Below are 27,954 nucleotides of genomic sequence, written 5' to 3'. Positions count from 1 at the left end.
AGCATTTGATGTAGGGTAGGCATTTTTTTTTTTTCGCACCAATGAATAAACACATCGAAAGGTGGCAAGGGTGACAGCGTGGTGCAGGACCGAGATAAAAGATGCACTCACACGTGACGGCCGCTCTTTCGTAGATCTTTCTTTTTTTTTTTTTTTGGATGGTACGCCTCTATCATCATTTAGCGTCCATTCGCAGGCACCGGCAGCCTGCTCAATCGACCTTCGTGCGCGGAGCAGCCTTTGATAATTCGTTCAACTTACATTTGAGGGCACTAAAAGCGCCGCGCGTTAGGCGGCAGTCACGCGCTATTTTTTATAATTCGCGCGTTTAAAGAAAGGCCGGAAAAATGTTAAGCAGGGGAATTATGTTAGCATAGATTAAAAAATTCGATGTTTCTGAACAAGCGCTAAAACTTTTGTAGTGAAAACTTTTCTCTAGAGTTTTTTTTTTTTTTTCGAAAGTCTGCCCTTAGGCATAATATTTATTCAGGAATACACATATAAATTTGCTTCGTGTATGAAGTCCAGTAACGAGCGGTGGTGAGGTCCACTAATCCAGCGGTCAAGGTCGGGTGGTCGGCCAGGCCTGAGGCCTGTTGCACGTAGGTGACGACGACGGCTTAATTGTAGACACGTGCATGTCCACAAATAGGTGTGTGACAGTTACATCGCTGATTGGAGCGTCGCAAAATGGGCACGATGTACCATACGGGCCGCGGTACTTTTGCGCCCAAAGGGTGGTCACGGATGGGGTAAGTGCAACCCAACACGAAGCCCTCCGCAACAAGTAACCTCCTCTCGGCGGGTAAACCACCAGGAGGTCTGACCCACACGGAGGTATAAGAGCTACGGACTCGACGCAAGCTATCCACGATATACGACGAGTGTACTCGGTCTACGCACTCTCGGATAGTATTCACCATCTGCTGCCTCCGCATCTGTGCGGATTACGTGTTCAGTGGGGCCTCGGGCCGCTTTGCCGGACCATGTGTCAAAGGCGATTTGGCAAACCCACCCACAAGTCACACCGCACCCACTACCGCATTTCCTGAGGATGCTCAAGGACAGATGCTACGGGAAAAGAAAGCCTCCGACGTACCACCCGAGTTCTCTAGAGTTACTATTAAAAAGTCATTAAGCAATCTTTGTTATTACCGGAGCTTGGCGGATTGGGAAAAATATTCTGACGTGCTCTATATGGCTCCAGACACATACAGCGCTAATTGGAGATGCGTAGCACCTATGTTAATTTTTAATACTTGCGTGCTTTTTAGCTGAAAACACCCGTGTATATATACGTACATATAATTTCGCGCATTCTTTAATTAGGATATTGTATTGTTAGTATTTATTGCCTTTACCATGGGCTTATATATTATATAGATATATATATATAGATATATATATATAATATTATATATATATATATAAATATAGAATATAGTATATATATATAATATGTTTTTCTGGCTGAAATGCGCAAGAAGTGTGTTGCATGTGTCCGTACGGGCCACGTAATTTCTTGTATTCATCTGTGAGGTTTACGTGCCAAAATCACGACATCGTATGACGCACGCCCTAGTGAGGTAGTCCGGATTAATTTTAACCACCTGGGGCTCTTTAACGTGCGCCTAAACCATCATACGCAGGAATATTTTCTTTTTACAGCGAAGACGTATATAACTAGGCAGTTCGTAACACGCGAACCTGCTCAACAGTTAATTACCCCCAGCGGAGCCCCGAACATGCCTGCCAGAATTTTATCTTTGTTTTTTTTTTCTTCCTCTTTCTACACAACAGAAAACCCTCGCAGGTACAGTCGCGCTCAGTATGACTTGCAACACGGCAGCGCGTGGCCTCACGAGTTTAATCATTGCGCACGGCTTCAAGTTGCTTCATTTCTGCAACTTAATATTATTTTCTTATTTGGGAACATCCCCCAGTGAGAGAACAGCGTTTAGTTGTAGAAATAAGGGCTAGTGGAAGGAATGCGAAATCTTTAAACTCGTGAGGCCACAAGCTCCCGTGTTGCAAGTCATATTGAGCGCGGCCGTACAGTCCCACTCGATATGAGTTGAAACGCGGTGGCCGTGGTTAAGCTGACCCAAAGCCTGAACAATGACACCAGCAAACGTTAAATTGCTTCAGAACGTACTAATAATTGAATGTGTTTAATTCACCAAGTTTGTGCTATGTCGGTGTCTTTTCACAGAGTTGGCGCCATTTTCAGCACGGACAACATGCCGCAACTCACAATGGGCGTGACTGCACGTGCCACACAAATTGGACAAACGGCACTACTCACCGCTGCTCCAATCAACAGAAAAATGCAGATAACTAAATAAATGTATCGATAAGTAAATAAAAGTATAAATAAGTAAATAAATAAGTTACCTGTGCGCTGCACTTCTGGTCCACGCAAATCGAGATGGTAGTGTTTCAAAGCAACATACGCTAAATTAAAAAAAACAATTCCGTACCCATCATTCAAATTGTACAGCTGTGGTGTGACGTCATGCATGACGTTTGGTCGCGTGACCCGGTCGCGCGACCCGAACTGTCGAGTGGCAAGTAGACTCACCCAGAAGACATATCGCGTCGTGCATCATCCGAGTGTTCAGTTAGAGTGACCTAGTCCAATCAAGGACGAAGTTCTGAAGTACTTTCGCCGTCTGTAGATTCCTAGAGGGCGATCTGTGCGTGCAGTCCACTTTACTAATAGACAGCACGCAAATTTCTGCACTCGCACTTTCTTTACGCCGCGGCTGCTAGCTGCGGCTACTATTGCGGCTACCACTGCGGCTACTATTCGGATTGCAAACAGATTCCTGTGACAAAAAAAGGAATGAACCATATTTCTTTTTAGTAGGCCGTGCGCGTCGCCTAAGACACTTGGAAAGGCGCACAGCCACCGCGCTCACCAGGCGTACTGGGTCGACGACTCTGGCTTCCGCGAGTTGATGGCGTCAAATGACGGGTAAAAAAAAAATGTACGGAAGTAACGCTGTAATGACACGGGGTGTTGTAGCCACGTGTAAATAAGGCTCACGATTCTCTCTTTCTTTCTTAGGGCGATGGTACATGCTGCTCAACCGATGGAAAGAAAGAAAGAAAGAAAGAAAGAAAGAAAGAAAGAAAGAAAGAAAGTTTGCGGCAGCACCTAAGAAAGAAAGAAAGAAAGAAAGAAAGAAAGAAAGAAAGAAAGAAAGAAAGAAAGAAAGAAAGAAAGAAAGAAAGAAAGAAAGAAAGAAAGAAAGAAAGAAAGAAAGAAAGAAAGAAAGAAAGAAGTCTGCGGCAGCACCTTCATCTTGAAGTTGTCTCAAATAAGTTGTTTTCGTAATTGAAGCCCCTACAAAAGGCCTGTACGATTCAGTATAATAATAAAAGGCGTTTTAATTTAGAGGTGTCCCAGAACGGAACCGCGTCAATTTTACGAACGACATCACACGTAGCAAACACAGAGCATATGTCAACCCTATTATTAAGGACTTCTGCGTTTTAACTATTTGAAGCTCTCAGTTGCTGATGCACAGTACACGCGCTACATACGCGATTGACCACCGCTATTTGTATATCTGCTACGTACGCCTTTCCGGCCGCGCATACGCCACTGCACGGCACCCGAGTCTGTACGCACTTGAGCGTGCGGAATACGCTGGGTGCGGCCACTCAACGGGCCCTGCGGAGTAACGTGCGCAGAATCCAAGGAAGCAATCAGCCTGATTGCTCGCCGGACAAATCGGCCGTCGTTGTTGTACGTCCCCGCGACGACGACCAGCAGATCACCCGCTGATGTCCGAAACGAATAAAATAATTACAACAGAGGGAGGGCGGGCGAAGAGAGCGATAAAAGTAGCGAAGCGACACCGTGTATATAATATACTCCCAGAAGCTTAGAACAACGTGAAAGTTGGCCGAGTTGGTCAGCATTCGTCATGAAAGACGCGTTTCTGCGCTCATCGTCTGCTTTCCAGTCAATAATAATCTGTTGGGGTTCTACGTCCCAAAACCACGATTTGATCATGAGAGACGCCGTAGTGGAACGCTTCGGAATATTTCGACCAGCTGGGGTTCTTTAACGTACGCGTGCACGTAAGTCTAAGTACACGGGCCTCTAGCAATTTGCCTACATAGAAATGTGGCTGCCAAGGCCGGGATTGCTGCTTCGGTAGTGCAGCTTGGATATTGGAACCGCTGCAAGTGCAAGAAAAAAGAATAATCCCTGAAGATTGCATGTCATAAGGATGCACATACCCTTGAAAGGGCCCCTAAACCACCTCCGATATTTTTTTTAGGGGCGAAGCTCCTTATGCCGTGGGTCTGTCCATCCTCCGTTTGTAGCGTTGTAGTAGCCACCTCTAGCTCGTGAGAAGCGCGCGTTCTGGTATGCAGTAGAAGAAGAAGACGACGTTGACGAGTGAGACTTTCGTGCGTGTTCGCCTGTGTGGCATTCTTTCTTCTTTACTGCGCGCGTTTCTGGGTATGCAGTAGAAGAAGAGACGACGTTGACGGAGTGACACTCTCGTGCGTGTTCGCCTGTGTGGCGTTCTTTCTTCTTTACTACGTCTCGTGTTTTCAACGACACCCGAAGACAACATTTCAGAAGTAACGCGCCATGAGGCTCCCGATTGGCACGCTTTCTCTTCAGCTCGGCGTCGCCAGATGGAAGACAAGGCTGCGGAACGGAGGGCACGGAAGGCTGCGGCAGCGCGCGCTCGCAGACAGAAATCCTGAGGTGAGAGCCCGCGAGACCGAAGCTGCACGTCGACGCCGCGAAGCAGATTCCGCCGTTCGAGCCCGCGAAGCCGAAGCTGCTCGACAAGCTGCACGGCTGCGGCGAGAAGACCCCGCCGTTCGAGCCCGCAGGCCGAAGCTGCTCGACAAGCTGCACGGCTGCGGCGCGAAGACCCGCCCGTTGGAGCCCGCGAGGCCGAAGCTGCATGGCTGCGGCGGCGAATCGGATCTAAAAATGTGAAGGACCGTGAGCGGCGAGAAAGCGCGCGTACCGGCTGGTAGAGCACGAGGCTGTGCGAGCACGTGAAGGTGGCTGCAAAACGCATCAGGGGGCTCTGCCCGAAGGCGCCGGACGCGCGCTTCCAGCGGGACTTCCTTGATAACAGTTCGGCCATAGTTGCGGTGTGTGCACAGATTGTGGTTCTCAAACTATCTAGTCACAATTATTCCATCAAGAAGGACCACGCTCGCGCCAAGCCATCGCCGTGCTCCAGCGCGAGTTCGCTTCGCCCCACTCATCATCATTCACCACGTGGATATGCTGTGATTTTTTTTAACATTTCAGGTAAACGCGTGCGTCGGGTTCAGAATGCCGTCACGATCAACAATGTCAAAGCCATTAGAATGCAGCGCTTAAAGAACACAAACACTTAGAACGAAAACGAGGACGGGCGCTGGACGGGCGCTTCTAATGGATCCGTACCAACGAGCTCGCCTCAACACCCTCTTAATGTCAAAGCGGCAGTGCTACAAACCGCGGGCACTCCACAAATTTCAAGAAACAATCCCTTCTCTCCGGACCTTTCGGTAATCCTCAGCGTTCGCCGTGACGTCAACATTGTCGTCTGCTCATGTCATGTACAAAAAGAAGCTGCTTGTCTGCTCGCAGGTAGGTGCGCTCGCCGCTTTTCCTCCTCGCACGGTGAAGAGGAGCACTCGGCCAGGAGGAGAGACGAGCCGATGGACGGAGCATAGCGAAGGAAAGAGCGAAACGAGCGAGGGCCTCTTTTGAATCATCAGACGCGTGTAACTCCGCCCCGTTTCGAAAAATCATAGCGGCTATACGTGTTCGTTGTAGACTCGTGCACAACTGCAACCCCAAAACTAAAATTTCGACATCTGGGTGGTTTAGGGGCCCTTTAAGGTTCCCTAATAAGTCGCCCGCTCTCGCCACTTCATATGTCGCAGTATCCCACCAACTACTACAGTTTGCAATGCTGAACTCGAGGCGGCGGGTTCGATTCCGGGCAGCTGCATCTTGATAGGAAGAGAATCGCTCACGCGTTCAGCTTTAGATCAGGGTCGAAGAACACCATCCTAAATTAACTGTCACTAAACCATACTTCATTAACCTATCACGCTTTTGTTTCTTCAGAACTCCAGAGTTACATTAGCTTCAGTTATCTGGGCTATATTCACAAAAATGTCTAACGCTAAAAACTTTCCTAAGAGAATATTCCAAGCAATCATGATGCGCAACATATCATTAGCGAAGCCGGAGGCACTTACGAAACAGAAGTTTGTGAATTCGGCCCCTCGTTTCTTCACTAGCATACGACCAATGACACTTGTAGCAATAGAGGGCTTTCAAACGGTATAAGGAGAGAATAGTGCAAAATTAACTCCGAATTTCGGAGAATTGGAAATTTACGAGAAATAAACTCTGATAAACGCCGAATTTCTGCCAGAAATAAGTTCCGATAAACACCCACCGAATTAAAAAAAATAAACTCCGAAAACACTATATGCACTATATGTACTAGTAGTGGTGCGATATAAAGAAATAATTCTATAACAAATACCTTTTTTTGTCCTTTCGGCTGTGTATACGTATTTCGAAAAGTTACACGTTGTGGACGGAGTTGTTTATAATTTTTATCTAGGTTAGCGTATCACAAAAAAAACGTAGTGAATTGTTTTTGTTTTGTTTTTGTCTATATCTCTTGCCGTGGCAAGATGCTACTATCCAGAAGACAGGTAGTATATCATCAGAATGTTGCACGATTGGGTTCATGGTGCATGCTTTAAAATATAATAGAGAGCACAATAAAAGCAAAGTGAAGAAAGCGTTCTGTTCGGTCTCCTCTGTTCTTACTGCGCTCTCTGTTGAAAACTGAACTCATGCTGCAAATCACTTTTCCTGCGACTATATCTGCTACCAAACGCTCTTGATTATTCCCATTGTATTTGTAGAAAAAACAAACACAGTATACCGGCGCCGAATGACCATTCATCGTACCCAGTATGTTCGGTCAACTGTTACCACAGTGAGGCGCTTTTGTACAAGGCATAACCGTAGATTAAAGCATACTTGTTAGCCTAGATGCGCCAACAAAACGTGGATATTTGTTACTAGAAACGCCTTGCTGTCGATGTCATGTTCGGGCAACACCACCTAGATTATTGTCTTGGGCCCCTGTCGGGCCGACCTGCGGTTGGGCCGGGCCGGGCCGGGTAGGTGAAATTTTTTCTCGGGTTCGGTCCGGGCCCGGGTCTCGCTTTTGAGCCACCTGGCCGGGTCCGGGCGGGTAAACTTCAACGAGTGCCGGGATGGGGCCGGGCCCGGGCCGAAAATCCGGGCCCGTGCAGTGCTCTAGTACAGGGCTTTCAACGGCATTAAGCCGGAAAGAAATAACTCTCGAAAACTAAATCTTTCTGCTCGTATTGGCTCTGAGCGTGCCATTTGGGGGTGGGAGGCGTACACATCGTCGCCCAAAATAGAAAGGTCCGTACACGAGCGAAGCGACTGTTTTCTTCCGTCGTCGTCGCACGCCATGCGTCAGATGTCCCGCTGCTGCGCGTGTGGCGTCGATGACGCGGAAGTGTCCAATTCAAACTCATGAGTGGGCGCCTCGCCTCCAGCGGCTTCCATACATGCGTGGCGACGCCTAGGGACAAGAGGGCGAGGGGTGTCGACCGTCGCGTTCGTTGTTTGGGCCAGCCCCACGGCGCGCCGTCGTGTCAGAGGGCGATCCCGCGGCCGCGCGTGCACTTTCTCTTTTCGCCGACGGCGAGAAATCGCGTGGCCGGCCGCGCATGGAGGAGAGAGATGTACGACGCCTAGAACGAAACCCAGGCAGCTTTGACACGAGTGTGAGCGAGTGTGCGAGAAGGGCTTCCGGAACGTCTCGGGTGCGTGTGTGTGTGTGTAGTGGACCGGTTGTCACGGTGGTGCCTCGTTCTGGCGCGGCGAGCGTGGTTACGCGATGGACATTTTGTGACGAGGCGTTCGCTTAAACGGTAAGGTATACTTACGCGTCTTTATTTGCTGTTCTTGGTGTATCTCGCGACGGAAGACGAGTTATAATTACCGCTCGAAAATATAATCCTCCTCAACGCTCCTCCCGCGTCTTTTCTTTTAACAGCAAAACTGTTTAAGGCAGCCCTAATTTGTGCGGCCTATCCTGTGTGGCCTATCAGCTATGTGCCATAGGAAATGGGTAAATCCCACTACTCAACACTGGTCCACTAAAAATGAAGAAGACAACAGTAAGCCCAACAAACGGGTGTGCGCCACACAAATTTGTGCGGCCTATCGGGAAAGGCATCGGCGGCTGCGAGAAGACCTCGAAGCGATGGAAGGCCTATGCCAATGATGACATGCCGGTAGATCTATGAGAGCTGCGAGCGCTCTGTTTCAGCGCGAGTTTCTGCATGTCTCTGGAGTTTGGACATCCGTGTTGTGTCTGCGACTGTGTGTGGTTTAACTCGAACCTCTCCGTGCTGAGAATCAACGTAGAAACAACCTAGCATCAGCTAGCTAAAGCCTAGCAATGACCGAGAAACAACCTAGAAACAACCTGCATCACCTAGCTAAGGCCTAGAAACAACCTAGAAGCAACCAGATTATTCTTCAGAATAGTCCAGTTTCGCTGTTTTAAGCTTTGCGCGGCTTAGTGCGAATTTCGCCTTTTTTTTTTTCCAATCATGTAATATTGCGAACAGCTGGACGTACATAATACATGCTACATTTATGTGCTGATAATAGAATAATTTACTGTGTGCACTTTCCTTCTCAGCTATTTTAATGTTAAACGTGCTCTTCCATGTGTTGTATTCGGTGGCCATATCGTTGGTGCGTCAGACAATAATTTACAGCACCTGTGGTGCGGAATAATATGCACAACGCAAATAAGCGAGAGATCCCCGGTCCTTAAAGAACCGCCGATCGTTGTCCTGTCCTTTTTCTGATTTCCTCTTTAGCGAATTGGACACTGTTTTCTTCATGAGACATAATAAACATGGGGAAAAGAGAGAGAAAGAAATAAATGTTTTAATGGAAATGCTGGATATGTTAGCCTGGCTATTCGCCTGACATGCTACTCCAGGTGCTGGGTGATGATGATGATATATACACTGATAAACACATCACAAACAGCCGCACACAAACACACACACACACACACACACACACACACACACACACACACACACACACACACACACACACATATTACACCATTCACAAAGTTTCCTTAAGACTCGTGGCCCGCAAGCGTGGGGAAGTGCTTTCATAGTGAGTGCGCAGCTCGTGTGCCGGCTCCCAAGTTTGAGTGCATACAGCAACAGTTTACTACGTGGTAGAGTGCTCTAGTAAGCGTACTCATATGCGCCCAACGTGCACGCAGGCTGGCAGCAGGCGCCATGGTGTGTGCCCCGACGTCACTGGCGATGCTGCTGCTGCTCGTGGCCGGGGTGCCCGTGCGGCCGGTCGCGGCGCGCAAGGGCCACCAGCACCAACAGCAACAGCACCACCGGCCCGACCCGCTGCTGGTGCACACGGCCAAGGGCCCCGTCCGCGGACTGGCCACCGAGTCACCCACGGGCAAGCCGGTCGACGTCTTCTACGGCATCCCGTACGCAAAGCCGCCCGTGGGCCGCTACCGGTTCCGGCACCCAAAGCCCAACGACCCGTGGAAGGGCGTCCTGGACGCCACCGTGAAGCCCAAGTCGTGCTTCCAGACGGTGGACACCTTCTTCGGCGACTTCCGCGGCAGCCTCATGTGGAACGCAAACACCAACATGAGCGAAGACTGCCTGACGCTGAACGTGTGGGTCCCCCGGCCTCGGCCCAACGCCAGCCAACCGGCCGCCGTGCTGGTGTGGATCTACGGCGGCGGATTCTACAGCGGCACCTCGACGCTGGACGTGTACGACGGCCGCACGCTGGTGGCCGAAGAGCGCGTCGTGCTGGTGTCCATGAACTACCGCGTCGCCTCGCTGGGCTTCCTCTGCCTCGACCACCCGGAGGTGCCGGGCAACGCGGGCCTCTTCGACCAGCTCATGGCGCTGCAGTGGGTGCAGGAAAACATCGCCGCGTTCGGCGGCAACCCGCGCAACGTCACCCTGTTCGGCGAGAGCGCCGGCGCAGTCAGCGCCAGCATGCACCTGCTCTCGCCCCTCTCCAGGGACCTCTTCTCGCAGGTACGGACATGTTTAGGGACGCTATTGCATTGTAATTCTTATATGAGCTGGTTGGTGCAGGACCGTAGAAAACGAGAAACCGCGCGAACCAAAGGACAACAGGACAGAGACTAAGCGCTGCTTAGTCCGTCTCCATCCGTGGGCCGCTAACAACAGAACAGAGACGGCAGTGCTGAGCCCGTCTTTCTTCTGTTGTCCTGCAACTCGCGCTGTTTCTCGTTTTCTATAAACTTTTGCATTGTTTTTGGGAGCAGTTCTCGATTAAAGGCCTCTGTGAGTTTGTGCTCTCGTGTGATGAAGATGTAATGTCATCCGAGGAGTAAATATCGTGACGAAGTGGTGTGCACTTGCATATTGAAAAAAGGCATATTTTAACTCTACAACAATTCCGATCACTGGATCAGACAGCAGCCACCGTTTTTAATATCAGGCACGGATTGTGTATTTGCTGTCTCACTGAAGGGAACCCGCTGGACAAAGTAAGCCTGCGTGTGGGCCGTTCAATATTTTGTGTCACGTAATTATTACATGTCTTAAAGAGCGCAAGAGTCGGTTATTGGTCTTCTGTATGCCTTGCAATAATCCTAAGAAGTCATTGTTACACTGTATGCGTGTTATGTAGCCGGTCATTTCCTTCGTAGCTCGTGAGGCCTGTTTCAGTACGCAGTACATTATGAGAGCTGCATGCGCGTACCCGCCATGATATGCCGTAATTCACGTCTTTACTAGACAGACAGGACTTATGGGTCTCCAGGAACTACGGCTACTGAGTGACACGTTGAGAACGCAAAACATGCGCAGTCTCAGTACGGTACCGGGCCAGCCTTCTGAGCTTGTTCGCTTCCTTGGAACGCGCAGGCAATCCTCCAAAGTGGCACGGCCATCGCCCCGTGGGGCGTGCACGACCGGCACACGGCGCTGCAGTCGGCTCTCCGGCTGGCCGAGACGCTGCACTGCCCGCACGACGAGCACCAACTGGAGGCCATGCTGGCGTGCCTGCGCGAGCAGGACCCCGAGATGATCGTGAACAGCGAGACGGGCAACTTCGGCGTGGTCGAGTTCCCCTTCGTGCCGGTCGTGGACGGCGCCTTCCTGGACGAGTCACCGCAGGAGTCGCTGGCGGCGCGCAACTTCAAGAAGACCAACCTGCTGCTGGGCTCGAACCGCGACGAAGGCACCTACTTCCTCATCTACTACCTGACCGAGCTGTTCCGACGCGACGAGTCGGTCTACCTGGGTCGCGAGGACTTTGTGCGCGCCGTGCGCGAGCTGAACCCGCTGGTGGGCGAGCTCGCGCAGCAGGCGATCATGTTCCAGTACACGGACTGGCTGAACCCGGAGGACCCAATCAAGAACCGGGACGCCGTGGACAAGATAGTGGGCGACTACCACTTCACGTGCTCGGTGGTGGAGTGGGCGCACCAGTACGCGCTCGCGGGGTCGCAGGTGTACGCGTACTACTTCACGCACAGGTCGTCGGTGAGCGCCTGGCCGCAGTGGATGGGCGTCATTCACGGCGAGGAGATCGCCTTCCTGTTCGGCGAGCCGCTCAACAAGTCGCTCGGCTACCGGCCGGACGAGCAAGCGCTCAGCCGACGCATGATGCGCTACTGGGCAAACTTCGCGAAGACAGGGTGAGTGCCATTTTCCATCGTTAGCTTTGTCAAAAGTGCTCGAGGTATACTCCGCGCCTTCGCCACGCTTATGTCGCTTGTCTGTGAGCTTAATTTTTCATGCCGTTCCTGAGAGTCCTGTTCTCTGGATGTTGAGTTGTGTGAACGTTATTTGCTTTGTCACGGGGGTCGTTGGAATTGCTGTCATAACACAGGAACTGCTTTCAACAGTGTCTTGTAAGCACGAACGCGAGGCAGTGTAGCCCATGTACTGTTCTCAAAAAGTATGGGATTTCATCCATTCCTTTTTAATTGGGATCGCTTCTCCCTTCCCGTCAAGAAATCCCATTTATTTATGAAGCGGGATGAGCGCGCTAAAGGTTTCATCTGTGAAAGCTACTGTCATCCATTTTTAATAAAAAAGCAATGTTCAGCAGAGAAGCCAATATAGTTTAGGCTTGTACTTACATCATTGCATGCATGACAGGCGCCTTTTCGCACTTTGATATTGCCTGTGCGTTTTCTTGACAGCGTGGCACACGTTGAAACCACTAGCTATCGCGGTGCTTCAGTGCAGTAAACGTCGCGCTTAACAAAAACGGCCGTTTGGTTGAAAGAAGCGATTCACCAATCGTGACACGCAGGCCCATCAAGATAATTGGATATGTTGCGTATACATACCCTGGTTTATTTCGCGATGTGCGAATGTGAATGCTTTCATAGGTGTAATGTAGCGATTAAATACCCTCGATTCGATTATTTTCTGATCACCTTCGTTCACGGCCTGCCGATAATGGCGACGCTAAACTGACCAAACGCAAAAAGTAAAATGGCTGGAAGAGAATTGTTGCAATGCCGACCGTGTCTGAGCTTGACATTTGCATTAAACAAAAATGGGGTGTAACAGACGAGAACGGGTACATTGGAACAGCATTATGGTCTTGCACACAGCAACTGCAACTGACAATCGCACCGATGAGAAAGGTGTTGGCCAGGGCGTCGACAGGTTCAGGTGCATCAGGGGGTATGAATAGACGTCATCATGGCCGTCATATCGACGAATATCGTGTAAGACGAAAAGCTGCATTTTACTGTGAAAGCTAGGGAACGTTACAGCCGTATTTCAACAGCGCTTCAACCGCGCTTCAACAATGAACGCCTTCGCGAACACACAACAGAGCGGGTGTACGACTTAAAGGTGTTCGTACGAGCAGCTTTTGAGAAATTGTTCTAAGTGATTCGCAAACTCGGCAAGCTTATTGCAAAATGGCGAGGTCATCAAACATATATGGACCCATATTATGAGGCAGTTCGCGTACTCTATAGAGAAGTGTTTCGAGAAGGTGCTTCTAGCAAATTATACGTTATCGAAACAAAAGTTTTATAACTGAGAAACAGTTGTGCTGTTTACACAAACGGAACCCTTCTTCAGTTAGGTCATCGAATGTCTGGGACTGCGTCAGCAGCCAGGCCCGTAGCCAGGAATTTTTTTCGGGGATGGGGGGGGGGGGGGGGGCACTTGCTGAAAACCTTGACTAGTTGAGAAAAACACCTATTTTCATCATTTATTTTTGGTAAAAACACGTACTTCACCGAAATTTCGGGGGGGGGGGGGAGGGCCGGGCCCTAGCCCCTCCCCCCCCCCCCTCCCCCCCGGCCACGGGCCTGTCAGCAACAAACGTGCCACGAATGAAGAACGTGGTCTCAGTCTGTGATTGTGCAGTTTGCTCGCTCGCTAGCGGGCTGTGTTTATCGTGGTGCGGCCACAGAATCCGTGACATCTCGTCTCTCCTGGAAACGACAGTTTTTGATAGCGGTTTGCCCTCGGAGGCAGACGCCAGCTGCTTATCTGGACCTCGGCTTTCACGACTCTGTTTTCTTTGTTGATCTTTCAGACCTTCAGTGGGGAGAAAGGAGCGGCAAAGACAGATAAGCGTGTTTTTTTATGCCTAACACGGCTTTTAAAGGGTCAGTAGAAAATTATACATAAATAAATAGCCAGTTTCTCATTTATCTCTCATTGAAGACTACGAACACAGGGTCAAAGCAGGTAAGCTAGGAGATACATGAGATGACAACAGGTGAAAGAATGGGGAATGACGCAACAATGACGAACATGAAATTAGACTGCTGTGTGTGTGTGTGTGTGTGTGTGTGTGTGTGTGTGTGTGTGTGTGTGTGTGTGTGTGTGTGTGTGTGTGTGTGTGTGGTGTGTGTGTGTGTGTGTGTGTGTGTGTGTGTGTGTGTGCGTGCGTGCGTGCGTGCGTGCGTGCGTGCGTGCGTATTCACGTGGCGCTACGCACAGGGATGGCTCCCCGAATTTCTCTCGCAATTTTCATCGGCATTCGACTGTATACTTTAATGTTAGTACCCCCTAAGATGGATTTAGCCCCCTCCCCACAAAGACTTCAGTACAGAGCAGTCGGTTGCCTGGAGACAGTTGCAAACTAATTAATACATGCCCAAACCTGAGTCTACTTAGCAAAATCTATCTGGGCAACCTATAGAAACAAATGCCCGCTATGCGGGGAATACACAACGCTTTACCACGACACGTGGGCCTGCCAACACTCAAAGGTGGTGCCAAAAAAACCAACACACCAACACCGGAGCAGTGGGAGGCTGCGCCGTCCTGCTCGAAGCCTGAAGAACAGCTCAAGCCGATCGACAGAGCTCGTAAGATGGCAAAGGCCATAGGGGCCCTGGACTGAGGGCTGCACCTTCGCCGGGAGAATTCCTTTTCTAGAATAAAGTTTTTCATTCATTCATTCGACTGTATACTCCCACTGTGTCAAACTTCAGCTACGCAAGCAACGAAATCGACGATCGCGACCATCCAGCTCTGACATCCACACCACGCGCGCGGCTCTTATCATCATCATCATCATCAATCATAAAATGTTTACCGTATATAAGTACCACGCGAGCCTCGGACAAACGGCCTTCTCCTCTTGAGACGTGAATCAGCGGCGATCCTATTGTCAGCGTCATCATCCCCTTTTCATTAGAGGATTTCAAAGACCGGACTCGCGCGTGTTTACAACAACGACGCCCATTTCCAAGGCGAGCGAGACCGTGTTCAAAAGTTGAGCGCCCGCCTCACTCGCAAGTTTTTTTTCCAGCAGAATAAACGTCCTCCGCCCAGCGTAATAAAGCAACCCTGCTGCGCCCAGCGCATCCTCGCAGAACCGTCGACGTCCCTTCTTGGAAGACGCCGCAGATTTTGCGTGAGGCGGCGGAGCGTGGAGAAATTGCATCCGCGGCGTCTTCTTCCACTCTTCGTGCGCGGCGCAAACGCTGCGCATCGCCACCGAACCGAGTCCGGCCAGTGGAGGGGGTGGGGCCATGTGTGTTTACTCAGAGCTCGCCAGTCGTCGCGTGTTTCTGGGCGATGCGCGCCGAACCCCGCGCTTCTGGCAGCGCTGAAAACCGGGCCCGCCTCCGCGATACTAAATGGCCGCGAACGGGTTGCTGCTGCGCCATTTCAAACGCTCTGCGTCGACGACGGGGTGTATCGTAATTCACAACTGCAGCGCGCGCGCGTGCTCCATGTTTGCGCGAGTGGTGTACGTACACAGCTATATGGCGAACACTCGCCTCTTTTCAACCCGCTTTTCCAGAGTGTGGGAGGCCAATTAACCTAATCGGGGCCGCGAGGTTTCGATGCACTCGAAAAGAGTTCGTGAAACTGTTCCGCGACCTTATACTCCTTGTGAAAGCGCGCTGAAAGAATGATAATAAACAAACACCGCGAAAAGTCCTTTACTCACTGGAATACGACTGAGCGGCAAGGTGTGTAAAGACTACACAACGAGAGCCAGTTATCAGCCAGTGTATGTCCGCTTGCATACTGTTCCAGCTTGAGGACAATAGGCCTCAACGAAACGCTCTATGAGTTCATGTGTACTATCGCCATAGAAGAAACGCGAACAGTGCGGCACCTACACGCTCTGCTGTTTCGCATCTCTTTTAAGCGGTTGTAGCTAGGATGGTAATAAAGAGCCACTAGAATCATCCATGACACAACCAAGGACCACTCTAGCATCTTTTTAATTGCCTCCAAGGTCAGAGCGCGATGAAAAGAGCGAGCCGCGCGGTTCGCGTGTCTTTCATTGCCCCTTTACGTGAGTGCATCCGTTATTTGGGTTTGATCGCTCTGTGTACCATAGTCATCACCCAGAGCCTGGAGAAGCAATCCGGACGATAAACTAGGCTAGTCGTATACCGCTTCCCATTGTAGTAACGAGATTCTCCGCGATCCTTATTACTCTCTTTAAGGACATCGCGGCTCTCTTTTCCACTCTCTCTTTCTCTCTCTTCCTTGGAAATGATGAAAGAAAGGCTGAAAGAACACCTCATTTGCATGTGGTGCGCATTGTCCTTGGTACACAGACCCATACATCTGCGTTTTGAAAACAGACACACCACGCGAAGCAGCTGTGTTCTCGTTCATTGTTGTTTTCCTATTGCGGAACGCACGCGAAGTCCAGGTGCGTGAAGCCACAAAAGCTACAGAGCACGCTATAGTGGTCCTTGAGTGCTCTATAACAGAGTCAGTCGGCGTTTTACGGGGTGCGAAAGAGCGCGCGGAAAGCGAGAGTGAAACGTGTACGTAGAAAAAAAAAACGTTGAGCGAGGAAGGCAAGCGACGGCTGCACACGGGGGGGAGGCTGGGTCGCTGTTCCAAGGCTTCAGAGCGTACGCGAACACGGAGGCAGTCGTGCGTACTTCCTGTTGACACGGCCGGTTGGCCCCGTGCGCAATTATGCCGAGATGCTCATCACATGCAATCAACCCGACGAGTGCGTGAGGGAGAGAGAGAAATAATGCGGTTAAGAACGCGAGTGGACGGCATGCGACACCCGAATAAAGATTCATAAAGCGTGCGCGGGGAGGGAAGGAAGTCATGTTATGAGCGAGTCATTAGGCGGGGCCAACGCGTTTGCATGGGCCTCGCACCGTAATTCGGTGTTGAATGAGTGCGTGCCTGAGGCGTGGCGCCAGCGTTATGCATTTGCTGGGTGATGTACTGATCTTTCATCGTCTCAGGCGACACTATCTTCAGGTGTTTGAAGAAATGTGTTTTACCCTTATAAAAAGGAGGAACATTTATTAAATAAAAAGAAACTCCCGACATCACAGCGATTATGTGGCAGTGAACTGGCAGCGTTCTAGCCAGGAGCGAGGAGAACGCAACGTGACATTGACATATACATAATGCGGTTTCTGGTCTCGAATTTCGTCTTACGCTAGCATTGCCAAATCCTCTCATCGACGACATGCTGTGTGACCATCGACCCTGGGAGTTGGCGGCTGGTACCGTAGAAAACCCGCTTCCATGGCATCGGTGGTCACCGAATCAGGACGCGCCCGCCTCTATAGAACGCCTCCCCTTTTTTTCTTTTTTTTTTCAGATGCTGCTTAAATGTCGTGTGCACACGCACCCTTATTTGTTGTACACTCTGTATTTTAAGGCAAAAGCCTTAGATGCCGCATCAAAGGCGAAGATTGACTGTCGGCTTCGGCGTCCCGCGGCGTCAGCGTCAACATGAGTGATGACGTCACTATGACGTCACATAGCGCGACGTCGCATAATGAAGTCATCACATGACATCGTTGCTTGGTCAAAGGTGGGCCGACCACGGGGATAGTGCAGAACCATGTGAGGTGCAGAAAGCTTGCATAGAAGACGGCTTTCGCCTTCGAGTCGCCTTCGCCGAATGCACAAGGGACCCTATACGGCTCCTCTATTTTTTTGAGGCGCTTCCTTAAATGTCGTGTGCGCATGCACGTTCTCTGAGTTTTTTTTTATGTTCTTTTTAATGAGTCCTCGCCTCGTTTTCCTTGAAAGTAATTAGAGCGCGCGGCGCGCGCGCGCGGTGTGGTGTGTGTGTGTGTGTGTGTGTGTGTTTGTGTGTGTCCAATTATTTCTGTCCCACATTTTCCCTGTTGCCACCGCTGCGAAACTTCGTGAACGCGACATCACCCCGCGCTGCGCTCGGCACGCCGCAAACATACGGGAGCTTATCGTGGCAAGACAAACGCCTACGCCATTATAATACGCGAGGCGCTGAGCTTTCACGTCTCGGTGCATTTCAGAGCCGTCTACATACCCGGTGATGCAATATACACTCGTCAATTTCCGAATACGACGCCACCCGTGTTAGCTTAGTTATGGATAAGCTTCCTGTTTTGCCTGTGCGCCTTGAGGAGAAGCGCATCTGCAGGGCTTCGCAAGGTAGCTTCGCTCGCCGGTTCCCAACGAATGCGCGACTAGCACGTGTTCGCGGACAGGGTTGCCTGTCGATTCGCACATAACAAAGAAGGGGTGGAGCTTCGCTATCCTCACATACACGTTCGCTGTCATATAAGCATTGCATGGCCCAGTGTGGACGGCAAAGCACTTCACCGTATTCCATTTGTGCATTGAACGGATAGCAGTCCGTCCGTTCGTTTCTGAATACAACCGCCACATAGACTGAAGTAAAAATAATGAGACAGAGGAGGGAGGTAGATAGGAAACGAGCAGAGGTGCGGACGTTAACCAAAAGAAATAGCCGGTTTGCTACCCTACTTTGGAGAACAGGAGAGGATATAACAAGAGAGAAGAGATTAGAGAGAAGATATAACAAGGAAAGGGGTAAAGTGAAACAGCGCACGAGCACACAACACTACTGTACACGGCATACACACAACCACATCAGTATCCTTTCATCCTTTCACGTAGGTCTGTTCTCAAGTACAAACTGCATTCGTGACGCTCTGCTATAAGTTGAGCAAAGAAGCAGAGCCTGCCAAGCTTTTCGAGTATATAAGACATCGCTACTAGTCGTCTCTCTTGCACGACTTTTTATTTCCCTGGTCATTACATTCGTACGTTTCTGCGATAAATTAAGACGCAAATTTGACGCGCACGTTGTAACCTGTGAGATATAATGTGAAGTGAGGCTTCTTCGAAGCAGGTGATGATATTATCTAATACTGCATAAGATGCGCATACCTTTCCGAATTGTGATCCAGTACAACGCATTCATATCGTTTACGTTTACGCACTGATAATTCACAACTTCGATATCGCAATCTCGTAGGACAGATACATGAAAGGAACCATATGCAGGCAGGGTAGGTAGGCTTTGTGAAGTTTACTCGTTAAACGTAAGAAGGGCAACGAGAGGTTAACATAGATACGGCAGTGTCGTAGTGCGTTCAGTGGGGCTGTTTCATGAATGACTAAACTTGAAGGAACCAGAGCTAAATACGAGAAGATTACGAGAGAAGGCAAAACACGGCTTCCCGTTTACTATATATGGCCAGTGAAGCTCCAAGCCACATACGTTCATTTGACTACGACTTTCGCTCGAAGCCCTGCTTTATCAGCTTTCTCAAAAGGAGGGTGCGCGCTTTTCTGTTTAAAATATCGACCAAGCTCACGGAGCCATTTACAACGGCTTCAACAAGAAACCGAAGCATCGTAATAGCTTCCTCATCTTTCACGGGCAGTTTGTTGGGAACCGGCGCTTTGTTCAACTCTGCCAATGTCTCCTGCGTGATTTATAAACACGCTGGCTGTTACTCTGGCTACAGCTTTGGCAGTGCAAGCCGTGCCTCTGTATTCATGTACTGCGTCGTATTTTTATCCTCAGAGTTCGACTCAGACGCACTCGGTCTAGGGAACAAAGAAGTGGACGTCGTCTGGTCTCAAGTACGCTTCACAGAAGTATCCGCGCTTTCTGAGGTCCAACGCGGCGTCGGCAGCATAAATACAGCGGCAGCTTCCCGACGAGGTAAATTAACAGTCTCGCACCATTTACTTCAAGGTCCTATTTTCCTTCTGTGCTTCGGGGCAGCCATTCAAGGACGCGTCATGGCGGGACCCGAGGCAATTTGGAGCTTTGAGGAACGTGGTCGGCGCACGAGTCTGCAGTTCGGTGTTGGACGCATCGCGGGCAGACGGCCGTGTTTCTCGCATACGGCATTTAGGAATCTGCAGAGTTCACATATTTGCGGTCGCCATAACTTACGCGTCTCGCCTGAGTTCATTCGGCTGCTTGAAAATAACATTCGGGCGTGAATGTCTCTTCTCAAGTGTCAAGGTAGCCTGCATTCGACAGTTTAAAATCACGATAGTTTCGCGATAGTTTAAAATCTATCAAGCACCACCGAAAGCGTCGGATATTTTTACACTTAATGCGCATATATAACACATACGTATGTACTATATACGCACACAAAAACACACGGACACACGTAAAGGGAAGTCTGACCCGCTCCCCCCCCCCCCTTGATATTATCCTGGCATAGCTACGCCCCTGATGCAAGGCAACATACCTTGTCGCCATTCCTGATCACTTTCGTCGGCTCCCTGCAATATTTCAGCATTCGCATATCCGACGTTGTACGCCGGCCAACTTGCATAAACAGCTGCCTCATCATCAGCAGCATCAGCAGCAGTCACTCGCACCTTCAACCAAGGTTTGCTCTCATTTACTCCAAGCTTAACGAGGTCCCCTTTGACGCCCACCATTGTCACACCCCTGCCAACGTTTTTGCCGTTCTCGCCGTACGCGATGGCTGAATAATTTAACACCTGTCTGTCGCTTCCTTTTTTTTTTCTTGATCTTTTTTTTTTGTTCTTGTAGACGCTTCACTGGCTTGGCTCGTTTGCTACACTGGTTTACATCGTTGTCAGGTGTCAGTGGCATGCTCGCTTTTATAGCGAGAAAAGCTTTTAGCTCCGAGAAGCTAACCCTGGCGGTATTAGTGTGTGTGTGCGCGGAACCACATCTTGAGGATGTGCCTAGGTTTTTTTGTAAAAGCAGTACAAAGCAGTGACAGAGAAGCGCTAAAATAATTCGTTAATTACGTTGCTTTTTGAACAAAGTTGCTCAAGTATTCATTTACGTAATATTAACGAGTTTTTGCGTTCTCATTCAGCGAATACCTGGTAACAAAGCACGGAAGTTTCGGCACACACTGAACCAATAACGAGCAATAAATTCCGGCTCCAGTATCTTAAAGCGAGGGCAATGGAAGCACACGTGCCTCAACAAATGCATATTTTTATGCGACAGCGTTATAGAGCCCGTGTCGCAGAAAACCCGGTGTCGGAGTCGGCGGCGTTGGTAGTGAGCGAAAAGTCGGCGTTGTCCGCGTGAGCAGAAATCCCGTTTCATTAACTTGATAAATATCAAAATGATCGTGGCTTAACATGAGCTTATGACAGTTATAAATGACTCGTCATAACATGTAAATCATGTCATGCATGTCATGTACGTCGTGACATACGTGACAAGCTGCCACCATGACGCCGTCAGGATCGTTTCATTACCTTGTAACATGTCAAAATGTGTTCCACATGCCCCGCGTGTATGACAACAATGAATGACAGCTCACAACATGAATGATCGTTCACGACGTGAATGTCATCTGCATGACGACACGAGTGACACAAATGACATTACGAGAACGCCGTGAAACCGCCGTGGTCTTTTCATTAGCATGATGCCCAGACGAATGTGATTGCACGCATTACAAACTTCAGGTAATGAATGCAATGTCATGACATGACCGAACGCTACGAATGGCAAGCTATCATTGCAGTCACCTACTTTACCTGGGATATCTCAACATGCACGGCATGCCAAATATCACATGACATGCTCTATGACATTTGCCGCATTTTCTCGAATAAAGCAACACTGGTTATTTCCCCCCTGATTAGCCACTTTTTGGTTAGCGTTGTGTAATGGTTCCCAGTATCGACGAACTGTTGACTAGCGTTAGCTATTGTTGGCTAAGTGCGGGCTAGTGTTGGCCGACTGTTGGTTGCCCTATTCATTCTTAACGGTGGAGCTGTTGAAGCTCGCCGTAATTTTGTCTGTCGGAAACAGAAATTATCATCATCATGAACCTGCACGCGCTCTCTTCATCCTCTTCTTTATCTTTGTCCTCTTCTACTTCGCTCCCAGAACACGTGCGCCGATTTCTCCGGCGTGTCCTGTAATAACCCTGACGGTTGAGGGAACGAGTACAGAAAGAGAGAGAGAAAGAAAGAGACAGAGAGAGATAGAGAATAAGAGAGAAAGAGACAAAAGTAACGAGAAAGAGATAGATTTTTGACGAAAAAAATTCTTCACGAGGCGGTATTCGCACCCGCGGACCCTCTATCCGAACGCGAGCGTCCTAACCTCTCGGCTATCCAGGCACACTGGCAGTGAGGGTGAGTAAAAGGGAAAGGAGGAGTGGAGAGAGTAAAGCGTAGCACAGAAAGAATGAGAAAGAAGGAAATAGAGAGAATGAAAGAGAGGGAAAGAAATAGAGCGAGAGATAGAGAGAGAAAAGGATACAAAGGAGGAGGAAGCAAGCGAGAAATAGAGAGAGAGAGAGAGAAAGGGATAAGAGAGGAAGAAAGATAGAAAGTGCAAGAAAGAGACGGAGAAAAAATTAATAAAAATAAACAGAGAAAAAAGACAGAAGAAAGAGGGAAACGAGAGACGAAGAAAGAAAGGGATAATTTGCAAAACTTAGCAAAACAGCAAAAGCTGGGACTACATAGGTTCCCATCAACTCCGCTCACTCTTTAGCATTGCGCCTCTAAGACAAGCTACGCTAGCTTCTTAGGTCACATTGAGACCACACATCGGGTACCGTGTCGACGAACGTATGTACAGCGATACGCGTCGGAGCAGGCTTGGCTTCCGATCGCTCCACTGGAGAACAGCATCAGAAACAACGACGGTGGAAGCAGTGTGAGCGACAAAGCCTGCGGTGTCAGACGAGAGCTACACGATGTATCTAAAGCACACGTCGGTCTGGAAAGGGGAATGGCGAGGGGGCGTATTGCCGCTCGGTCGTCCGCAGCATTCATCCGACCGTGTAATAAAGAAGCGAAGGCGGTGGGAGCTGCTGACGAATGGTGCTGGCCCTTTTCCACGTCACCGAAGCGTGAGCTGGGCCGCTACAAATGGCGTTCGCCCAGGAGGGTGGTCGGGTGCATTGCAGCGGTCGCTCTTTCTGTCTTGGCTCCGTGCTCGAAACAACAACGTCCTTTCATTCACGGCGTCGCCTCCTAAGGCGCGTGTCTCCATCCTCCTCCTCCTCTTTCTCTGTTACTGTCCTCTCCCTCCCACTCGTGTTCGTCCTATTAGCGGGCACCCTGCGGTCGCGGTGTACTGTCGCCGTTTGGCACCGGACCAATCGAGGCGACAACGTCATTCGTCACAACGGCAACCGCGCTATGTACTTATATACTTCAAGTCTTCCTCGTCTCTGCTTACTTTATCGCTTCTTCTTCTCAACGCACCGCCCCTTCTTTTTGCTTCGTGCACTGTATTTGCGCTGCGGCCACTTGCGTTGTATGTGCACTGCGTTTGTACACTTTTGTTTATTCAGCGTAAAACAATGCGGGCGCTGTTTCATTCACTTTGAGTGTATGTGCGTGTGTTGTATGTATGTATGTATGTATGTATGTATGTATGTATGTATGTATGTATGTATGTATGTATGTATGTATGTATGTAGATAGATAGATAGATAGATAGATAGATAGATAGATAGATAGATAGATAGATAGATAGATAGATAGATAGATAGATAGATAGATAGATAGATAGATAGATAGATAGATAGATAGATAGATAGATAGATAGATAGATAGATAGATAGATAGATTAGATAGATAGATAGATAGATAGATAGATAGATAGATAGATAGATAGATAGATAGATAGATAGATAGATAGATAGATAGATAGATAGATAGATAGATAGATAGATAGATAGATAGATAGATAGATAGATAGATAGATAGATAGATAGATAGATAGATAGATAGATAGATAGATAGATAGATAGATAGATAGATAGATAGATAGATAGATAGATAGATAGATAGATAGATAGATAGATAGATAGATAGATAGATAGATAGATAGATAGATAGATGCCTGCGTGGAATGAGAGCAAACTGCTATTATGAACGAATAAGATCAAAGCACTTCCGGAGATTAGCATGCGCTGCCAAATCGCCGCACACAAGGAGCAGAGCGAGAAAGGAGATGAAACAGGGCGGCGCGTGTCGTTAAAGCAAGTGCTTTTAAAGTACTCTACGTTCGTTAGCCCCGCGGGAGGCCGCGGGAAAATCGATAGGCCGGACAACACTGCAGCCCGGTTATGCCTCTGTGTGTGCATTTGTCTGTACATTACTCTTGTTATACAAAGCGAAGGAAAGCCTTGGCGTCGCTGTAGAGCAGCTCGAGTCGCGTTTGATGGAACGGCGTGCGGGAAGAGAAGAGTGAAAAGCAGCAAGGAACGATGGGCAGAAGAGAACGATCGAACGTTAAGACCGTTATGACGTGCACAAAGACGGTTTCCTCGGGAAGCTCCGTCCTTTCGGTCGCAAAATAATGCACCAGCAACGAGCGGCGTACAAATGCGAATATAGAGTGAGAAAGCACGCGATGCCTTCACACAGCCTCCGTTGTTTCGTATGCGCTGAAGAAAAAAAAAATAAAGCAAGTTTTACGCCTGTGAAATATGAGTAAACAGCGGAGCTAGCGAGCAAGCGACACCACCTGGCAAATGCAGTTTGAGTTCTCTGTTCATCTTCTTCTTTCTTTCAACTTTCTTTCTGTCTTTATGTTTTTTTTTACATCTTCTTTCTATTTTCTTTCATTTTTTCATCTTTATTTATACTGCCCGCTCTCATTTCCCTCCTCCGAACCCTCACCCTCAGCTCTTTCCCACCCCTTGCTATGCTATACTGTACATGGTTATGCTATGGTTTACCCTCTCACCTCCTCATTTCCCTCCTCCTCACCCTAACATCACTCCTCGTCAGCCTCACTTCCCTTTCCCATCCCCTTGCTAAGCTATATACTATGCAAGGCTACGCCATGCTTTACCCCCTCCCCTCATTTCCTTCCTACTCGCATTCACATCATTCCTGCTCAACCTCACTTCCATTTCCCACCCCCTTGATATTATACTATACTACGCATGGTTGTGCTATGCTAGGAGCTGCTTGGCACATACCCACTTGCTGTGGCGCATACCCGCCAAGTCTTCTGTCTACAACACCGACCTTATCCCGGTCTTAAAACAGCTCCGCTCTTAAAATTGTTCGCAGAGAAAGAGGTAACGCGGAAGACACGCAACATCAACGTAAACGAACTCGAGAGAGAGAGATAAGGTGGAGGAGGGCGAGCGAACTATGCTGGCTAGGTTGCGGCTGCAGACTATGATAGGAAGCATGCGTTTAAGCGCAGCCATCTTGAGATGTTAACATCTACGTTCGGTACGCGCAACAACTAAACGAGTAAACTATAGAAGGTGAATTGTTCGAAGGGACCGTTTCTTTTTTTAGACGCAACCTCACGAATCCAACAGACAGTTAAGCCAAGGAAAGCGTAAGGGACAGTATTTGTTGTTCTTTAACTGTAGTGTACTAATTACGACATAACTTTTGTGTTATTTCTAAAGCCTGCCCTTAGACATAGTACGACGCGGTGTCATAAATACGCGTACACACATAGGCGTGCGCAGGGCTCCCATCAGAGGGGCAAAGGTTCATCGCAGCGCCCCCACCATCCTACTAAGTCAATGTATGGGGAAGATTTTGCGCCCCCCCCCCCCCTCTTAGGTGACTAGAAGGGTCAATGTAGGGGCAGATCTTGCGCCCCCCCTCTTAGGTGCACGCCTGTGCGTACACATATAAATTTGCTTCATTGAAGTCTAATAGCGAGCGGTGGAACGGTCCGTGAAACCAGCGATTTTTCAACATGATCAGAAAACGCTGCCGATCGGTAGTCGGGGCTCCTGAGAACACGAGAGCCAAACATTATAGCGCAGCGCGCAGCCTGAAAATTACAATGAATTCTCAGAGTCTGCTAGGTATCGCTCGCTCTTCTCTCGGAAAATGATGCCGTAACCCCAAATGACCGCGCCATAAACGCAAAGTCCACGGTCATTGGCTGATTTGAGCATCGCTGGCTGCATATTTAGCGCGGCCGCTGCGGGATGCCGCCACGTACCCGCGCTCGCGATCACACTGAAAGTACGGCGCGCGTTCGAAGAAAAAATGAAAAGAAAAACTTGGAGGGCACTTGAGCTTCGCCTTCAAGAGTAGAACGCGATAGCGTAATCAGGCCCCGTGCGCATCGCCTGCTCAACTGCTAGCCTAGCTTCGGTCCTCGGTGCATGCCTCAACCGTGCCGTAAGGAAACGAACGACTGTGCGCGTAACATAGGCCGTTTCAAACTATCCTAGAATGCCCTGCAAGTACAGTTGTTAAGTGCCCACTACGCCATAATTCTTCCTTTTGCGAATCAGCGAAGGGCCCACTACGCGTCCGAAAAGCAGCGCGCGCACCTACGCAGCTGCTCACTTTGTTGATGCTTTTGCAGCTGATGATGATTAAATATGGCTGAGCGTTTTGTAATGCGTAGGCCTTTAAAACACCCACTCATTTCGCAGTTCACAAGTTTTGACGCCTTGCGCGATTCTACGCTTCTGTTACGCAATATTACATTCGTTAAGGAGACTCCTTCCACTGCATGACATTCATATAGTGCTTTTTCTTTTTTTCGAAGCAGTTTGAAGCAATAGCGCAGGCCCTGCCACAGTAGTTATGGCGCTCGACTGCTGACGCGACAGTCACGGGATCGAATTCCGGCCGCGGCTGCTGCATTTTCGATGGAGGCAAAAATGTTTCAGGCCCGTGTACCTAGATTTAGGCACACGAACCCCAGGTGGTCAAAATTTCCGGAGCCCTCCACTACAGCGTCCCTCATAATCATATCGTGGCTTTGGGACATTAAACCCTAGATATCGTTATTTAAGCAATAGCGTGGCTCTGTGGTAGGACACCTGCTTCACACGCAGAGGGCCTATAGGTTCGATTCTCACTCGAACCTAACATTTTTATTACTTGTTTATTTGCGTCTTTCTCGATTTTTCGGTCACGGAGAAAATGATGATCCTTCGCTAACAACCAACGACGCCGACGCCGGAATTTCTGCGAAGCGAGCTCCTTTAACGCTGTCGCGTTAAAATGCTCAAGGTCATCACGCGCGCTGTCGAAGGGACGCATCTTCTTGCCCCCTTGTCATCCCCTCCCTGCGTAGCTTTCAGCGCACTCGCTGGTACGAAAGGAAAGAGAAAGCGCTTAAAGCGTGCGAGAAATCCATGTAATTCTGCTCGTACTTGACGGATTCTAAAAATTTTTGCGGCAGTAGATTCGTCAAGCAATAAACTCCTCTAATGAAGCCATATTCGATGATTACTTGGGAAAATGTTGCAAGGCCCCTTTAAGGTCGAACTGTAATTAATTAAATTTGTGTTTTTAGTCCCCTTCAATTCATTTCAGTTTATGTCGCAATTGATACGCTACAGTTAAAAAGAACAAATAATGTTTCCTATTCTTTCCTTGGCCAAGCTGTCTGTTGGATTCATTGACTAAACGAATGGTACTATAAGTGAAGTCCAGACGAGTGTAGCGTTCGTGGTGGTATACCGTCATTACGAATTGTTAGCGGCGCAAAAGACGCGAGGGGTCAGAAGAGAGAACACGGAGCACTATACGGACTCGTGAGCCTGAAAATCGACTCTACGAATGCAGTCGGCGTTTCGTGACCGCGTTATTTGGACGCCACGACGCACGAAACCGAGAAATCATTCGTGCAAAAGCCCGAGAAGTCGGTGGCCACGGGTCCTAAATTAAATTGTCGGTCCGCTGACGCGCGATTAGAAAACATATGATGGGACGTCACCGACGCGTACGCCACAATTGCTCGTGTATTATGCATTCCATATGTGAGCAGCTTTATTCGATATAGTTATAGGACTGAATTGCGAACGTTCGCAAAAAGCTCGCGGAATGAGGGAGGTGCAAACCGGAGGTGATTTTGGGAACAAGAATGGTTGATGGTAGTGGAGGAGGGAGGGGTGAAGTCTAGGAATACCCTATTAGGGACTGAATGCGGGGGGGTCGGGATCGAGCCCGTGGTCGCAACGGGTTCGCACTATGTTGTGCGAATGCGTGTACAGCGGTAGGCCCGTGGTGTTCGGGGTGGCTCTGGGAATTCCGATTAAACGGCGCGCTGCGTTTTCGCGACCTCTTCGCCCGAGGCGATGCGTTGTGCCGCAGTATGATGCGCTCGTCGATTACCGTGTACGCATCAATCTC

The 27,954-nt window shown here is 49.2% G+C and overlaps 2 protein-coding genes across 5 annotated transcripts in view; one reads left to right on the top strand and one right to left on the bottom strand.

Moving 5' to 3' along the window:
- Positions 1-27,954, bottom strand: part of LOC119386937 (uncharacterized) — a 269,999-nt gene that overhangs the window by 188,867 nt on the left and 53,178 nt on the right. The gene's annotated exons all lie outside the window — the stretch shown is intronic.
- LOC119386934 (acetylcholinesterase) overlaps positions 1-27,954 on the top strand; it is a 173,776-nt gene that overhangs the window by 112,395 nt on the left and 33,427 nt on the right. For 3 of the 4 annotated variants that reach the window (XR_007415382.1, XM_037654227.2, XM_037654225.2), the window contains exons 2-3: positions 9,363-10,158; positions 11,017-11,792. Coding sequence is in view for 3 of the 4 variants with exons in the window: in XM_037654225.2 (XP_037510153.1) it covers positions 9,363-10,158; positions 11,017-11,792 (1,572 nt within the window). In the remaining variant the exon portion in view is untranslated. Of the gene's footprint in view, positions 1-7,897; positions 7,980-9,362; positions 10,159-11,016; positions 11,793-27,954 lie in introns of those variants that run through there. The other variant, XM_049413312.1, reaches the window with a different exon arrangement.

The sequence above is a fragment of the Rhipicephalus sanguineus genome, chromosome 3 (genome assembly GCF_013339695.2).
Source record: "Rhipicephalus sanguineus isolate Rsan-2018 chromosome 3, BIME_Rsan_1.4, whole genome shotgun sequence".
NCBI classification, from domain to species: Eukaryota; Metazoa; Arthropoda; class Arachnida; order Ixodida; family Ixodidae; genus Rhipicephalus; species Rhipicephalus sanguineus.
The sequence above is the reverse complement of the archived record's forward strand: the minus strand, read 5'-3'. Positions and strand labels throughout refer to the sequence as shown.